This window comes from Myripristis murdjan, chromosome 9, assembly GCF_902150065.1.
Source record: "Myripristis murdjan chromosome 9, fMyrMur1.1, whole genome shotgun sequence".
NCBI lineage: Eukaryota > Metazoa > Chordata > Actinopteri > Holocentriformes > Holocentridae > Myripristis > Myripristis murdjan.
Genome location: NC_043988.1, coordinates 3,698,362 through 3,716,731, shown reverse-complemented (window position 1 = coordinate 3,716,731; position 18,370 = coordinate 3,698,362). Strand labels below are relative to the sequence as shown.

Genomic DNA, 18,370 nt, shown 5'->3' with positions numbered 1-18,370 from the left:
TTTTCATTCGGCCCAAATTTTACCTCATCTGTTAGGTTTTAACACAGATCTCAATAAAAAAAATCCTTCTATGACATGTCATGGTGTAAAGCAGCATATCACAAGTCAGCGGCAGTGAAGGCCAGTCATATGTTCTGCAGGATAATATTGGCATCTCACCAGGTCAGTTTGTGTTGCCTTGGTTTCTCAGATGCTATCTGCGCAATGACTGGAAGCTTTCTAATGCCCTACAGTTACTTTCAGGTGAGCAGCTCCTGGTTACCACTGGTGAATATGACTGAGGGCTTTATTATTCAAAACTCAGGCTTTGTAGACTTAAAGCTGAAGCTTTTGGAAAAGCAGGGAAAATGAGAAAAGGCAAGCCATATGCCCCTTTTTGATTACTAAGGGTTACCTGGAACACTCCATAACCTGGGACTTGTTGTGATGTTCAGGGACTGCCTTTTGTTTCCATTTCCACTGTATGAAGAACCAACCATGAAGGGTAGGATATCCTCCATAAATGAGTCTTAGTTTTAATCTCTTTGTGAGTTTACTCCATTCCCCCCCCCCCCCCACTGTTTGGCTGTGCACTTGATGCCTAACTTTCCTAAACTCTTAAAACACACCCTTTTCATTTCTAAGACACCTGTCAAATGTCAGTGTTTTAGTTTGCTCTCCTTAACAAGATTACAGAGTTGAATATACACAATTTAGAGCCCAGAAAAGCATAAAAATAATACCTAAGTAATAATACACAACAATAAGTGACTACAATTGCAGAACTGTCCTGTGCATTGTTTTTGTCTTATTCAATGATGGCTTTTAAATACATAATTTTTATTTTGGCAGTTTCAGTGTAGCCTGTAATGTGGTTAATCAAAACATCACTGGTTAATTTCTGCAAAGCTGGCGGAAACATTGCAAAATGTGTTGCGAAGATCAGATTTTGCCTTGATTACTTAAAAGGCTCAGATGTGGCGGTTCCACTTGTGGAGCTTGGTGTTACCGCTGCCCTCGTCTGTGACTGCTGTGGCCTTGGCAGCTGAGCAAAGAGCTAGCCAAGTGCTCCGAGCCCTGGGAGATGGACGTCTGCTCTTTAGCTCTGCCCAGTGTGCACACTGAAAAGTTGAAGTGTGCTCTTTCAGCAGCAGCCCCGGTCCCTATGGAACATCCAGGCTGGACTCCTGGGGGTCGGACGGCAGCTCTTAGCATTGTTTTTCACACACACTCTGCTGACAAGTAACACTTGAGTGTCTTCCCTCATTGACACATTCCAAAGAGCCTCCCAAGTCTTGCAGCATCCACTTTCCTGCATCCTCCCCCTCTCTTTCTTTCTTTTCCTCCATTACTGTCCGTGACCTCTGACAGATGGTTCAAATCCCCAGAGAGTCATACTCTTAAAGGATAGTTCCACTTATTTTCAACCTGGACCTTATTTTCCTAGTTTCTGCCGCCACAATGACTGACTGTGTCCAAAATTACATCACTAACATTGCCAACAGTTGAAGCCAAAATGTGACTAATAGAGATGCTTTCAACAAAATAACACAAACCACTGCAGTTACGTGCACTGTATCTTTAAACAGCTGTGACTGACCAATTATCAAAACATGTCAGTTTGAATACTCAGTTTGATACTTTTTAGCACTGCTCATAAACGTCCTTGTTTACTTCAAAGATTGAGGGACAATACATCAGTGAAAAGCGAGTCAGCCCAAATTGGTGCCAAGTGTGGACAAATTAGTTGTGGTTGTCATTGTTTTGAATGGATTTCATGCCTTATTTAACAGGCTAGTGCCCCAGCCAAGAGTCAGCATTATAAGTAATTTGTCACTAACTCGCTCATATTTGATATATGGGATTGTACATTGTAAACTAGCACGTGACTCTTATTTTGAGGCTACTAACAAGACGACTAATGCACACGTTGGACAAAAAAACAGCAGTCTTATGTACAGTCATTATGTAAAGTGTGTTTTTTTGTACAGTTGAATCTCTGTCCTGTCAGAGTTCAAAAGTCATAGTTATTGAGGTTTATCTTTGGATTTTCCATGCCTGTCTGCCTCACTGCCTTCAATATTTGTGGCAGCAAAGTCTGGCACCAGTGCGAATTTTTGTAACATTGTGACATAATGTCCTTTCTATCTTCATATGTTCCTTTGTTTTCTTTGCTTGATGCTAGTTTTCTGCCACGTTCAAATGATGTCAAAAGTGGAAGAATGTGATTTTGCTTCAGTTTGAAAGTGTTTAACTCTTGGACTGCCCTCATTCAGAATGACTAATTGTTAGGAACTTAAAATAAACCGTAAGTACACAACAGCAGATGCTGTATTTCTCGTTCTTTGTGAGTGTGGTTGAATGTATGAATGATTTATTAGGAGTTTTCATACTTTGGACCATCACCATCAGTGAATTTGTTCCTGTATTTACTACTTGTGCATTTTCTATATTTTCTGACATTTATCAGTTTCTATGTGCAGAACATAATTTCTGATTAATGGATTATTAACCACTTGCCAATGAGCAAAATAACTTAGCTAATAAAGCAATCGGACACTGGATGTAGAAAGCTCCTGCACAGTGCGACTATTATTGTGTTCTAATCACATTTTGGATTCAAGTGTTGGAAATTACTAGCTGGCCCTGTAAGTGCATATTGGACAACAGAATTCCTGGAGGTATGAAAGCTCTACACTGACTAAAGTGATGAAATTTTCAACTCAATCAATGGCATAAAAATAAGGCTTAGATTGAAATGATCTGAAATTACCATTTAACCTCACATGGTGGCTTAAAGCTTTGGAAGCAAAAGGAGATTTCTTGTTCTGCTTTATTGCAAAGTTTAGAAATTAGAGAGAGGAAACATGTGGCAACTGTCCAAAGCCAGATTCAAACCAAGGACGTTGTAGGTACACAGAATGAGGCTTGGCCAACTGCACCAACAGGATGCAATTCATCATATTCACACACCAGCCATTACGCCCTTGTGTCATGCTCAGAGTGGGAAGCTCAAATTCTGTCAACAAAGGGATAATGTCATGCTGCTGTGTCCCAGGTTGGACTTCTTACAAATTTTGTGAGTCTGTCAAAACCTTATCATTTCACCGCTTTTTCATTGAATAAAAAACAAAGAAAACAATGAAACAATAGAAGTGAAAATCCGGGGCATATTTTATCATCCATTAGCTACCACTGGCTAACGTGACAGCAGCAGATGTTAGGATTCATCACATCCTAGCTACCATACAATAATGTTATATACAATATGATAGGAAAGATGTAATTGCTGTATCCTGCAAGAGGGGAAGGTGTAGAAACTGGTATGTCACTCATTGACTTAATGACTTTTTTTTTTTTTTTTCAGAAATAATATAGTGCAGTCTCCTAATGGCAACTTTAAATATTGCTAGGGATAGTGCAGGACTAACCTACTGGAGCCTCCTATCAGTGACAACTAAATATTGTTAGGGACAGGGATTGGCAAGTGCAACCCTGGCTGTACTAGTTTAAATATAAACCACAGCCCTCAAGGTTGAAGACTTTCATTTGGAACTATTTCCTGCCAAAGAACACAAAAATTGCTTTCCACACCAAACATATATGAATTTGAGATGAAACAATTCTGTCCCATTAACTAGGAAATGACTGTTATTAGGTCTTTACATCCAGGGAATGTCTTCAAACTCTAATGGGTATGAAATTCTTTTTCCAACTAGTAACAGAAGTTATGTCATTGGTATTGATCAACAAGCCAATATAATCCCCATAGATATATTATAGATATATTATGGTCATTTTGTGCTACTGGCCAGAAAAAACTGTTATTGTCGTTGTTGCACCTTAACATTATATCAAGCACGTGTAATGACATGCTACTCATATTCACGTGCAGTATCAGGGCCATTCAGCTTTTTATCAGGATTGACTGGGCATTGTCTCAGGCTTCCCACCCCTGACCAGTGGTGGGCTTTTGGGAGTCAGGCGCCAGATTGCTGGGAGGGTTGGTCCCCTTGCTCATTTTCCATTCCAATTCAATGTGGTCTCATCCAGAGACCCGCAATTGTTTCGTTCAGCCTGCCCAAGGTACAGTGCTGCTTTTGTTCCATCCCTCCACCAACCCTGAATACAGTCCCAGAGCCAGAAAAACCTGGAGGGTATTTTATCAGGACCCTTTGTCCTGCCTCTTACCTTCCCCTGCATAGATCCTCATCCACAGAACAGAGAAGCAGCAGCACTGCAGGGAAAGAATTTGTCCGTGGATTTCCATATAGTTACCCTGTATGTGCCTGAACAAACTTAGCCAACTCAGACCCCATGAATACATTCTGTGAGATCCTTTTGTTTTCTCTGTTTCACAGTCAGACTACCAGTCTAGTCTAGTGAACAGCATGAACTGATGAAGCCAACTGGATAAGGGGAGAAATGTCTTGTAGACATATAACTAAGTCCGGCTGAACTGATTCAGTTTCCTTGAGACACTGTTCAACAGGGAGTTGGAAATTTGTGGTGGGCCATCCATGCTCACACAGAATCAGAGAACCACAGAACACAGGACAGAACGCACAGGTCTTGTATTGATGTCCATGTCAGCACGATGCATACACCAGTTACAGGGATGCTGTTGGACACTTGGCAAACACTGGCACTGACACTGGCAAAATTATCATCTATATTCCCTATTCACATGCTAACAAACCTTTGAATTGCTGAACAAAGACCATACATATCTACATCAGGTTTTTCTTTGTTTCACATCAGAATATACAGTTCAAATAGGTAAGGTGTGATGTGCTAAATTCAGTTGAGAAAAAAAATCTTTCCTGACTGGAACTTGTCAATTATGTAGTTTATGAAAATACAGGCATACCAAAAACTTAAATGGGCAATAAATAAATAAATTATAGGGCTTTTAAAATTTGGATGAGTAAATATGGACAAGAGGTTAGAATTGAAGGTGATTCAGTGAAAACTGTAACCTGTACTTAGAAATGAATATTCTCTAGAACATTATAGCCTGTAAGGAGGAATGTTGCATCACCCTGCCTCAAGCAAATGCTCAAATAGTAACACGTAGCTCCTCACCATGCACAGAGGATTCAATCCAAAGTCCAGCACCCTGAGGCTGTATATCAGCCAGAAAGGGACGGAGAAAGTGGGGCTTAATGAGGACCAAGGCTGTAATCCTGGCTGAAACACAAAGCATCCATGAGTACGTCTGTAAAAGAGCTCCCAAGGAAAAACCAGTTATAGAATATCTCAGCCAGAAGGAGATAGTGAGTGTGGATCAAGAACAAGTAGAGGAGGTGCCATGGTGAGCCCAGGTCCTTCTTGGAAAGTACCAGTAGCAGATAGCAGAAGTGTCTGACGTCATGACATCCAACCAGTGGCGGGAAAAATCAGACAGAATCGATGCACTAATGCTAGCAGTACAAGAGCAGCCTTGCAGCATCAGGTTGGTAGATGAAAGGATCTACTAAATCAGACAGGATCTGAGGTGCAGTATGCACAAAGAGGTATCTGAAGCATGTCCAGCACATAGAAGCAGGGAGTGAGATGGAAGCTGTGGGATATCCAGGTCCACACACACAACACACAACACTCGACCACCCATTGTTGTAGTAATGGAGTTGTAGTGGACAAAGACCTGGAACCTGTAGTGGTCATAGATTTACCAAGTCCCAGTGAAAGCAACATAATAATGAGGAATATAAGAAGCTGTAAAAGTACCAGATCCTGAAAGACGACCTGGAGAAGGTGTAGAAAGTGAAGGCAATAGTGATCCTGGAGATGATAGGAACACTTGGGCCTGTTGCACTGACGCTGGAAAAATGGCCCCAAACGATTTCCAAGCACAAGTGAGATCTCCATCTAGAAGAATGTGGTCTGGGTAGTAGCTAAGGAGGTGTGTGGAATCCTCAGACTCCTAGACCTCTGGCTGGGGACTCCAGACTGAGAAAAACATGCACAACCATCTAGATGAGAGAGATTTTTTATGCAGTTTGTATAGCATGAACTGAAATTTAATATTCCACCAAAATTAAAGATATATTTCTTGCCATGTCAGTTCTGATCCATCCGTCCATTCGCCAATTACTCCTATTCAGGGTCACAGGGGGCTGGAGCCTATCCCAGAATGCATTGGTAGGGAGGTAGAGAAACACCCAGGACAGATTGCCAGTCAAACCAGTATTAAAACTTCCCCTGTCCCACATGCATTATAATGTATAAAGCACAACACATTAGAACAGAAATGTTCTGCTAAAACAACCACAACACAGCAAACAGTAACATGGATGTGATAAAGCATAGAATAACAATCATTACAATTCTCCATATGGCCTTACATGAGGCCAGCCACCTCTGCATGGCAACAGGGCATGGACCTGCTTATCAGGTGTGATATCACATGACCCAGGCTAATAATCTGACTTGTAGAGTAAATGAAACACTGAAAAGCAGCACTAGCGCCTGAAAACCTGATGCCAGTAGGCACTACCTTCTGTTTATTCAACACAATCATGTGTTTGCACCTCAGTGTGTTTTGATTGTATGAATACTCTCTCTACCACACAACCTAAAGTGTTAAATAATCATATTCTGCAAAATGAAAAATAATATACAAAATTTCACCAATGGACAGCCCTTGTTGGCATAACATAGTCAGAGCTGTGTCTTAAGATGGTTCATCACACATTTCATTACACTGTCGTAACACACATTGGTGATTAAAGGAATAGTTCAGCCATTTTGAAAAATGTGATATTATTTCACTTCCCCCTTAGCTGTTGTGTAGGACAGTAGTGGTGCTATCTTCCTCTCATTGTTACTGAGTGCTGGATACTGGCTGGATGCTCCACATGCTAACTGTTAGTCTCCTGCCACTGAGGTGGACTTCCCCCCAGGTAACATTCTGAAAAATAATCACCTAAGTCCATTGAAGTTGTTTAAGAAAAAAAAAAATGCCAGTTTGAGTTTGTTGATGTGTAGGAGAATTTTTACAGTTGGAAATGATGTAAAAATTGTGGACTGATTTCAAAATTAATAATTAATTAATTAATTGTTGCTGTACATACTATATATAGATATAGATATAGATAAATATATTTATGAATGTATACCTCAATGTTAGAGCCATTTTCTTGTGTGGTCTCAGCTCTCTGTGCTGGTCCTCAGCACAGCAGTGGCTGGCAGGTGCCTGACAGGTGTGTGAAATGTGGGGTGTGAAGGACTAGAAGAGGCATCAGTCTCATCTGGTCCTCTGCTCCTCTGGTGTGGAATGATACAGGAAGTGCAGAGGTTGCTGATGACAAGAAAAATACAGTCATGAATAGTAATCTGAGCAAAATTATTGTCTGTGTATATTCAGTAGTCTTATGTGCATTTTAGTTTTGTAAAATGACATTTGCACAGAGATGTTGAACCTTCTTTGAGTGGATTAAGGCAGTTATTTTTCAGACTGTTTGCTGGGGGGAAGTCCACCTCAGTGTCAGGAGGCTAACAGTTAGCATGTGGCTCATCCAGCCAGTATCCAGCAGTCAGTAACAATGAGAGGAAGAGAGCACCACTACTGTCCTATAGAACAGCTGGTTGGGAGAAGAGAAATAATATTACATATCAAAATGGATGAACTATCCCTAACTAAACTTGTTACGGGTTTTGCATTTTCTTGTGAAGAATTTTACCTCATTACATAAAAATGATGCTAACAGTCCTCTCATTCTGTCTGTTGATGACAGAATGAGAGGACTGAATGCAAAGGCATGATTTCATTCTATGATTTCACTGCACTCACACACACACACACACACACACACACACAACACAGCAACATACTGAACTCAATTCAAATTTTGCTTCAGAACTCCAGTATGACATTTATTGCAATTTTCCCTGTTTGGTTAATTTCACCATCAGTCACATTTGCATGGATCTACAGGGGAAATGAAAAGATATCATTAAGAAATAAGAAGGAGTGATGCAGGACTGTCCTTTACATTGTACAATATAGCTGTTCAGGATCAGTTCTGAGGGTGAAACACAGCTATGTTGAGTGTGTCCTGAATCTTGTGTTGTCCTTTAGCTCGTAAATATTGACAACAAATATAAATGCTTATTGATTTAATATTCAGCCCACTATGGACCACTGAGTAACTCCACACACTGAGGGGAATCATATTTAAAATAAAAACACACACACTAATTTCAAACAACCCTCTTTCACTGTCATAGACATAAATTGTAATTGTGCTCTAATATTGTACTACATCCAAAACAACAGCAACACTTGTTGAGATGGCTTCACCCATACAACACGCCAGCAATTTTTCATACCTGCATTTGTACCAAACAAGTGGGCTGAAGTTAAGTAAGCGATTTAAGCTGTAATTTCTCCTGCACAGTTCTTCTAGTTTGGCCCGTCTCACCATTTACTGCTACAGTAATGAAATCTCAGGGATAATTCAGTGATTGCTCCAGATGTTCCCACTGTGTTTAGATGAATGTCATCATTTTTTGCAGTTATGTACACAGCAAATCAATTTTTCATTTGTTTTATGATCTTGGTATCTTAATAGAGACTGTGACCAGTTAAACCAAACTCAGTTTACCACCCTTTTATTTGCAGAATAGAGTTTACCACCTTTCTGGCAAACGCTCTTCATCAGTATAGTAAGAAAGGCTATATGTGGGCTTTTACTTTTTTAAGAAAAGTAAATTGACGTTTTTCAAAACTATTACAGATTTTTGGTCGAGATGGGTGGCTTTTTGCTCTTGAAGGATCACAAACTGGAGCTCATAGCTTACCCTCCTTTTTTATTTACCACTCCATCATTGGTCATACCTGATTGCATTACCCAAGAGGTGTTCGTCAAGCTCAGAGCATCTCAAAGTAACTAAAACTAAAACGTGCTTCATTGCACGGCCCTGCTCCAGATTTGGTGTGGTGGACCTTGAGCAAGCAAGGAATATGTACAGAACATCTTAGAATGAAATGTTTACTCTCCTCTATATTTTACACTGCATCACCTACTCTGCAGACCTCTCTGGGCCCAGGCGGGCCGCTGGAAATGCACCAACAGCCTCAGTCACAATAGGACATGCTGTTGAAAGAAATGTGCTGTCTGGCCTTATGAAGGTCAGCAACAGCGCTGTGAGCAGCATAGCAACTTCCCCTCATGCAACGACAAGGCGAGCTCTTACGTGTCCTTAAAAAGTCAGAAAAAGTCTTAAAATAAGTCGTTCCAACTGAAAGCCTCGAGAAAGAATTGTTAAAGAAGCATTATGTCCAGTTATTCACCATATATTGGCAAGGTTCTTTCTGCTGTGTGCCCACTTGGACTAATACGGGAAGGCAAATAGTTTGGCGTTTTTGCTTTCATCATCTGTGTTCAGTCAGAAATAGCCTTTTTGTTTCCTTATTTTGGTTTTGAAACCAGTCTTAAACCCAATCCCAGGTCACAGGTTGTAGGGTTGAAAAAGTCATAAAGTGGGCTCTCTGAATCCTACAAGCTGCCTTGCTCTAGAACCAGGTGGTGGATAGTTGTGAGGAGCTGTCGACGTAATAAGACACTGGAGTGACAAGTAGTCACTCCACGCCACTGTCTCTCATATTTCCCCCTTTTTTTCCCAGATGAGAAATTATACCAAGACATTAATGAACAAAGACATTTGGTCAGCAGGCTTTAACTATGGAAACGGATGGCATCTAAACCGAGCAAAGCAGGGCCGCAGCAACTAAACACAGCACATTTTCACACAATAACATTCAGTTTGAAGGCTGAGCCTCCCCAGTCCTGTAAGCTCATCACCACACACACACAGACACACACACACACACACACACACACACACACACACAGAGTCAAACGTCTCAGAGACGCCTCCTTAATCCTTGCCTTTGCCACATTTGGAACCTGCTGTGACGCTGCTGAGTCATTTAGAGACGTAGAAATCTCTGTTCCTGAGGTCCTTACAGATTCATAGACACCTCGACACACACACATCAGCTTCTTTAAATATAGTCAACAGGAAATAATTCACTCCAGTTTGATGGATCTGATGTTTATGCATAAGTAGTGCAGCCTAGTTATGATGGGATGGAGAGACCGAGCTTCACAGATATCTCAACACTCTCACTGTAAACCGTGAACCCAAATATTGTCCCTGTTATTCACGTCACTATTCTTTATATGATGACAGCTGCACTTCAAGGTGAATCAAAAAGAAACAAAATAATGCAGGGATGCACTCTGAGAACTGAAAGACAATTGATATATGTATATTTTAAAGCATCATTAGTATTATTAATGTCTTTGTTTTTTATCATCAGGAAAGTCAAAATGAGCTGAACCAAATTTCATGGTTCAGATTATTTGCTCCTTTTTTCATCAGTTGTGCAGACCTGATTATTATAGGATGGAGAGAAAATTCTGAGAAACCTATTAAACTAAATACAGTCTGTTTTTGTGTTAATATTATTCCTTTTTTTTTTTTTATCAGAGGCTGTTTGTATTATTTTGAAGGGAAAAAGTCACAGGTCCGTGTGCTTTGTTCAGGAAACACTGATCAACTATCACCCGTCCAGACACTGAGCGGACCTAGTGATGCGCCTCCGTCTGAATATTCAGAATATGGAGAAAAATCATCACTCTATAGATATTAATAATTATGTTTTTGCTATACCCTTTTTTCTTACTGTAATCTGCTTTAGGGGAGAATGCTGCGTCTTAAATGAAGCCCACTTACAATGGTGAAAATCCTCCTGGCGTCGAATGAACTTGCATAAGAAAGAACAAGACACATCAAAAAAATTTTGATGGATAATTCAGAGACCACGGTACAATCTTTTTTGTTTTTACTTCAGTTAAGAAAGTTACACAAAAGGTGGCAAATCTGTCGACAATAAATAATAAATAATTTTTGTTGCACAGGAACAAACGAAACATTTTTTTCTTCCAGAGCTAGCTGTTTTTTCTTTTTTAACTTAGAATTATACACATCTTTGGGAAAGAAAAAAAAATATTTTTGGACGGACACTAACTCACACACAAATGTCCCACGAAGCTTGTGGCAAAATAGAGGTATACCTTGTTGCAATGCTTTAGTACTTGGGCCATGAAGGAAACCATGTAATAAAAAAAAAAGAAAAAGAAAAAAGCAATGCTGTCCCCCTCCAAATGGTCTATCATATGATGAGGTGCATCTCTGGTCAAGCTATTGAATCATAAAATTAAAAAAAAAAAAAAAAAAAAAAAGAATCACCAGTCATTGTTTTATATTCAAACGTAGCGCACAGCATTTCGCAAATATTGGAGTCAGATGTCTCTCCTACTCAGAGGTCCGTTTACTCGAATATTTTTCTGTCTTCTCTTTTGGCAAAACTGTAACCAGGCAAGTGAACGGGCAGCACCAGTCATGATGAAGCATCCCGTCCGTTTCTTCTGGATGGACGTATGGGTGGCGGTGTTAAATCCCATGATTGTCTTCACAGTGTAAAAATACAACCAGGGGGGTTGTTTGGTGCAGTCGGAGGGTGGGATGAACAGGGCGGTGTGTTCAGTCCGTCCATGCGGCCTTTAGGCCTCGATGGGGCTGGATACCATGCTGTTCGGCGTGTCTGGAAGCTGGGACGACATCGACGCTACTTCGCTGCCTGTCGAGTTGGACCCCGGTCCTCCCTCCGAGAAATTCACCTGAAACCAAACAGGGAGCGGTCAGGACGGATGCTCCTGAAATGCCGTGAAATGAGCGCAAATAGCATAAGAGCTTCCAGAAGGGTGATAAAAGGGTGAAAAAAGAAAGGAGTAAAAGAAAGGAAAAAAAAAAACAACTGGTCCCCCTTGCAGCAGAGCACTGGGTGGAGGAGCTTGGAACCAGGCAGCGGATGGACAGTGAAACAGCGCGTCCCATTCCACTCCGATGCGCCCCGGTCCACTCCCCAGCTCACAAATGTTAATTTTAGCTCCACGTTTTCCATATTTACGCATGACCAAAACCTTACCCAGTCCCATTTCCTTGCCTAAAGTTTGTGAGCTAACCCATTTTCCCTACGCGGATAACAGGTGAAAACGGTGCGCCTAATTTGTCACATGATAAGAGTCACCTAATGGCTTCATGATCCGCACCCACAACAGGCAGGAGCCTAAAGTCTTTTTTATGCTCATTTCATTAAATTGTATGAGGCCACAAAAAGTCGGCTGACTTACATCAAACAAAGTTTTCTTTAATAATAATAATAATAATAATAATAATAATAATAATAATAAATCACCCAAAATAGAAAAAACAGCTAGCCCTGCGCCAGTGTTGGGTAAGTTCATCCAGCACTTGACTCCGCAGAAGCGTCTGCATGGCTCGGAAGGCGCACTCACTGAGATCCAGTGAAATAATGAATGAAAAAATCACTGCAAACATAGGCTATATATCTTATATATTTAAAACGAACGCGTAATTTATACAACTCTATAAATCCTAACTGAATTCAAAACAACTCAGGTGGTTTTTTACATCAGTTAGGATGGAGGGGCGGAGAGGTCCAACACTACCATCCTCAACGCCCTGCAAAAGGACAGTATACTGCCCCTATCTGACATTTCCAATCCTTTGTCTTCTTGCAATAAAAAAGGGGTAAAAAATCACGGGTCTAAATATTTTGTTCCAAAACAGCTTGGCTGGTTATACGCATTGCAAACTGAGACATCTTACACCAACATGACACCCGGTTATATAGGCAACCCGGCCATTAAAAGATCTGATCTTCTTTCTCAGTCTTACTATAATCCATATGAATATGAATGACAAAATTCAGTTATTCCTGGAAAACAATCGGCTTTCATATCACTTACACAAACCGCTTTGGTGTTCATTACGCACGGGCTGTTAAAGCGTGGTCAGGTGTTCTCCAAGAGTGGCAGTCTTTTTTCCCCCCTTTTTCACTCTTTTGCCACACTGCAGGGTTTGACCGATACATCGGGTCGATTATGTGCTTTTATTAGGCCTGACTATCAGATATCAGCTGTAACCAATTATGTGATGAAGCTCCCTCCCTGCAGCTACATAAAAGCCCGTGTCTGTAAAATCTGAAATGAAATTCTAAAAAAAAAATAATAATAATTATCACTTCAGATCTGTGTGTGTGTGTGTGTGTGTGTGTGCGCGCGCGCGCGCGCGCGCGTGGTGGGGGCACCCTGTTTCAAATAACTGCTAACAATGAAAGAATGTATTTTGGGGGGTTACACTGGTGAATTTCAGTGTTTCATTTAAATGCCGTATCAGAACCCTGATGCCTTTTTGTGCATAAAGATGACCAAATTTAAAGCGAATATCGGCAGTTTTCATCCAAAAACTATCGGTGTGTGTGTGTGTGTGTGTGTGTGTGTGTGTGTGTGTGTGTGTGTGTGTGTGTGTGTGTGTGTGTGTGTGTGTGTGTGTGTGTGTGGAAAGCCCTGGGTGGTCCAGGCTGCGCTGTAGGCTCACCAGTTGCTGGAAAGCGGGCTGGTCGATGTCGCTCTGCAGGGCGAAGTCGCTGAGGACTTTCCAGGGTGGCTGGTAGCTCTGGACCTCCACCGGGTTGGCCTGCAGGCCGCCGTCATGCCGCTCCGGGCTGGCCGCCACCATCGGGGTGCCCGTCATTCCCTGGATGTTCTGAAACAGCAAGGCCCACCCACCAGCGTGTCAATAGGTATTTCTACGTAGGCCTAATTGAGGAGGTATGTGTGTGTCTGGGGAAGGGGGAGGGCTACACATGCTTTTGAGGAATTAAATTATGCTCTTACAAATCAATAAGCCAACCAGTAAACAAACAAACGAATGAACCAGTAAATAATGTACATAAATAAGTAGGCCTACATGGAGCTTCAAATGAACGAAAACTTGTTATTAGTGTAGGATTATCTGCATGTGTGTGTGTGTGTGTGTGTGTGTGTGTGTGTGTACACGCGCACGCGCGCATCTCACCGTCTTGTCGTTGGGCTGCTGCTGCTGCAGCTGCTTCATCAGCAGACTCCTCTTCTTGTCCTTGCAGCGCTTGTTCTGGAACCAGACCCGGATGACCCGCGGGCTGAGGCCGGTCATCTCCACCAACTGCTCCTTCATCAGGGCGTCGGGTCTCGGGTTGGCGTTGTAGCAGGTCCGCAGGGTGTGCAGCTGCTTCTCGTTCAGCACCGTCCGGACCCGGGTAGTCTTCTCCGGCTGCTTGTGAACGTGCGGCCGCAACGCAGGCTGCCGGGCCGAGATTGGTTCTGCTGTTGAGAAAGGACAGAGAGGAAAAGACGTCGCCTTTCAGCAGAGTGGAGGGAGAAATGATGTAGGCCACATGATGGAAAGTTTCTTGAGGCTATTTAGAAATATGGTAGCCAATTTTCCAGCTGTGATGCTATATGATGCTGAGTCCCGAGTAGAAGATGCAGAGTTTTGTTGAGGAAAAAAAAAAAAAAAAAAAAAAAAATCAGAGAAGTTGGTATGTTAGAGTTAGGGGGTTAGAAACCTGTCCGGTTTCAGTAACACCATGCTGACATTAACATGTAAACACCATAACTGCAGACTGAACACTAATAGTCCCACCAAAGTGTAGCCTATTGCTCTATGAATAAGCCAACAACACAGTCCCAAACCAACAGATAAAACAGTGTGGCTCATTTGTCCATTCCGGCTTTTTTATTAAGACCCACTGAATAAGAGTAGGCTATAATCCCTCATATCAAGGGTCTTAAGCCCGTGTATAGTGCAGGTTATGAGGTTTTATCGCATAAGAACAGCTCCGATCTGGTAGACCAGCCTACTGATGCAAGTTTGTAATGATCAAACAAGCCCAACAGAGCAGGATGGCCGAAGTCGACACGAAGACTAGCTTATGTTTTTCAGAATTAACTCCCCATCTCACAACACAGCAAGGCAGGAATTTGAATTCGACCAGTCCGGAGTGTTTGACCAAATTTCTCTCGGACCATGCAGCAGCCGTATCTGCGCATTCCTGCAGCCGGCAGCGATAGCACCGGCTGTATTTCTGACAAAAGAGCTCGCTGCATCTAATCCGAGCACAGTTAGACTGACCAGGCAATTCGGGAAATTCTAAAAAAAAAAAAAAAAAAATAAGAAATTAAAGTGAGGAAATAAATTAAAAAAAAAGACTAAGCAAGCCAGTCCAGTTTAAATGAGCCAACAACACAGCAGAACAACAGAGGATGCACCGACAGCTTCCCCGCGACTTGCTACCGTTTATTTCCAACTCGCCTACAGCATATGTTTCATTTCAACTTTTTTTTTTTTTTTTTTTTGAGGGGGTGTACGGAGTGGGGTGAGGGTGCTGCAACCCAGATCAAACGCTAAGCAGTGAATCACACTGACACATATGGACTAAACACAACTCTGTTTCCCCTCACTTCATCTGCAAGACTTTGAATCTAAAGCGCAATGTCTATGAGAGATGCGACAGAGAATGAGGAGAATTCTGGCACAATGTGAAGAGCAAACAAATGTATGACACATGGCAATCAAATGTCTTTAAAGGCATTAGGGGCACGTACAAACAACTCGAACAGCAATCGTCTTTTTTTTTTTTTTTTTTTAAACGGGAAGGGCTGTTTGTGAGCAAAGCCAACCGCAAAATAAAACTCCATTGTGCCTCTGAAAACGCAGGAGTAAAGTTACAGCACAGGCCTATGAGTTTGAGGCAGTTAATAATCCTTCTCCTGATAGTAAGGTTGACATGCCCCCCCTCATCCACCCCGGCTCCCTTCCCTTCAGGGACGTTACCTGCCATCTGCAGCGGCCTGGCGGGGTGCAGCGGGCTGAGCGGGTCGCCGGGGCCCAGGCTGGCCCGTTCCACAACGTCGTGGTCGGCCCGGCAGAACAGGCCGTCCTCCCGCAGGGCGAACTCGTCCCCCGGGATGAGCTGCCGGCTGCAGGCCACACACCGAAAACACTCGATATGGTAGACTTTGGAGCGGGCTCTCATCACGAAGTCGTTCTTGCTGAAACCGATGTTGCATTTTGCGCATTTAATCCCGTATAACCTGCGGACACACACTCCGTTCAAGCTGGATGCGATTCATCCTCTTTCACTGAAACAAGTCCAAATAATACCGCTGTGGGAAAACAACAACAATAATAATACTAGCCTTATAATAATATCTTTCCACTGATGCTGCTATTACTAATGATAATGATTGATGTTGTTATTAGGCTGTTATTATTCTTATTATTCTTATTATTCTTGTTAGTAGTAGTCTGAGCTCAACATATATTATATTGTATATGTTATAATATACATTTTTTTATATTATATTAAAATATTGCATTATATCATATTATAATAAAGGCTACATATCGTAGACAAAGGGTTCGGCCTATTTAATTCAGTATGTGAATATTCATATTTGTTCATGATTTTTCATGATTTTAAAATGTATTTATGTTTTAATAATAATAACGTTTGCTACAGCAACAACAACAACGATAATAATAATAATAATAATAACAATAATAACAATAACAATAACAGCAACAACAACAATAATAATAATGATAATAATAATAATAATAATAATAATAATAATAAAGATGATAATGTTTTCGGTATTGTTATGATTCACACCAATAATAGTGGTATTTTAAAAGTTATTGTCAACATACTTATTGTCACCAATCTATTTTATTATTACTTTAAAAAAAAAATAACTGAACATTTCTTGTCTTTTCAGCGGGCATCAGCTGCTTGTCATCGGACAATAGCCCTGCTTCCTACGGGGAAACAAGGGCTGCTGCTCAGGCGGTAATGTAATAATTGTTCCAGTGGCGTAATAATTACGGTACAGGGCAAAACCCTCCAGCCCAACGTTTATAGGCTAGGTCCAGTCAGTCAGGAATATATGTATATATGTATATACATATTTTTACGATGCTTTAGAGGTTCGCCCGGAACATAGGAAGATAAAAGTCTGATTTGAATATTGACTAATAATAATAATAATAGGCCACGGTGAAGTAGGCCGTTTTTATTGTAGCCTACTTGATTGATTGTTGGCCTACAGAGATGCGCTGTGATGTCATCTTTCGGGGTGTAACTGTCCACACAGTCATCATTGTTTATCCAATAATAAAGGAATTTATTATTATTATTATTGTTATCATTATTATTATTATTATTATTATTATTATTATTATTATTATTATCAGTGAGAATAATAAAATATGGCCCATTGTAACTTCTTCATGGCTGTGTCTTAAACCTATCAGAATAATCCAGATTTTACAGCGGCATGTGGGTCTTGTCAAATGTAAAAGCCAGTTGTCAGTGATCAGTCCCAGTGGTCCAGCTGGAGCCGTGCAGTGTGGGGGTCCCGGCCCCGCTCCTACCTGATGTAGTCCCGTTTGCAGTAGGTCTTCCCGTCCCTGACGAAGCACGTGCAGGACTCGTCCAGGTACTGACTGCACTCGGCACATTTGAGACAGGCGGCGTGCCACTCCAGGTCCGGGGAGACCCGCAGGATGTACTGGTCATGGATCTGGTTCCCACAGCCCACACACAGAGACACCAGCCGCTTCTCTGGAATCAGCAGCACACAAGCAGAGAGATTACATCGCAACCCAACTCACAAAGTCAGTGCCAGGCTGGTGGTGAGTGTTTCCCTCTCCTGCTGTCCCATGAGTGTGTCTACAGTTGATATAGCTGCCGACGACTGTAAAATAATAATAATAATTATTATTATTATCATTACTATTGTTATTATTATTATTATTGTTCTTCAATAACAATAACAATAATAATAATAATAATAATAATAGCCGGAGCTAATTAACCTGAAAAATGCAATGCTGGCCGTTTCAAGAACTGCTCCATTTCCACCATTAAATGTTTGACTTTAGCCCTCTGTGAGGCTGCAATAACACTCGGAAATTTGACTGCTTGTATGAGGCCAGAAAAAGCTGTTTCTACACAGGATTCAAAGCCCAACTAAAGTGCAGTGATGTTGTGAATCCAGAAATGCATCCCAAGACAAAGTTTGCCTTACTTTTCGGCGGATCCCCCATGTCTCCCATGTCCACAAAGTAAGGCGGTGTTAGGTCCACTGTCACAGCGGGCTGCGGGCGCCGGGAAGCCTGGATGTGTCCGCTCCGGGCTGCCGGGCAGGGGCTGCGCTGTCCGGCTTGCAAGAGTGTGTGTTGTGTGTTGCCGGTGTGTGTGCAGCTCTGGTCCTGACTAGCGGCGGGGCTGACGTAGGACAGCAGCACGTCATCTGGATGTGCTGCTGATTGGCTCTGCAGCCCTGACCAGGACTACACACACACACACACCGCATCACACACTGGCACAGATATGCTGCAAATCACTAATTTGTTTTCCAGCCTGGCGTCTCTCCTAGCTGCTCTTGTGAAATTTTGTTGTTGTTTT

At 41.8% G+C, this 18,370-nt stretch overlaps 1 protein-coding gene across 2 annotated transcripts; it reads right to left on the bottom strand.

Moving 5' to 3' along the window:
• Window positions 1–10,817: 10,817 nt before the first annotated feature.
• isl1a (ISL LIM homeobox 1a) lies at window positions 10,818–18,145 on the bottom strand. 2 transcript variants are annotated; one of them, XM_030061186.1, is made up of 6 exons: window positions 17,991–18,145; window positions 17,335–17,524; window positions 15,733–15,992; window positions 13,936–14,222; window positions 13,456–13,623; window positions 10,818–11,672 (listed from the first exon to the last, which is right to left on the bottom strand). In XM_030061186.1, the coding sequence occupies exons 1-6, from the start codon at window positions 18,016–18,018 to the stop codon at window positions 11,556–11,558; spliced, it is 1,050 nt and encodes a 349-aa protein (XP_029917046.1). In that variant the 5' UTR covers window positions 18,019–18,145; the 3' UTR covers window positions 10,818–11,555. The 2 variants fall into 2 exon arrangements, with proteins under 2 accessions (XP_029917046.1, XP_029917047.1); XM_030061187.1 differs by having other exon boundaries at window positions 13,936–14,219.
• Between the last annotated feature and the right edge of the window lie 225 nt (window positions 18,146–18,370).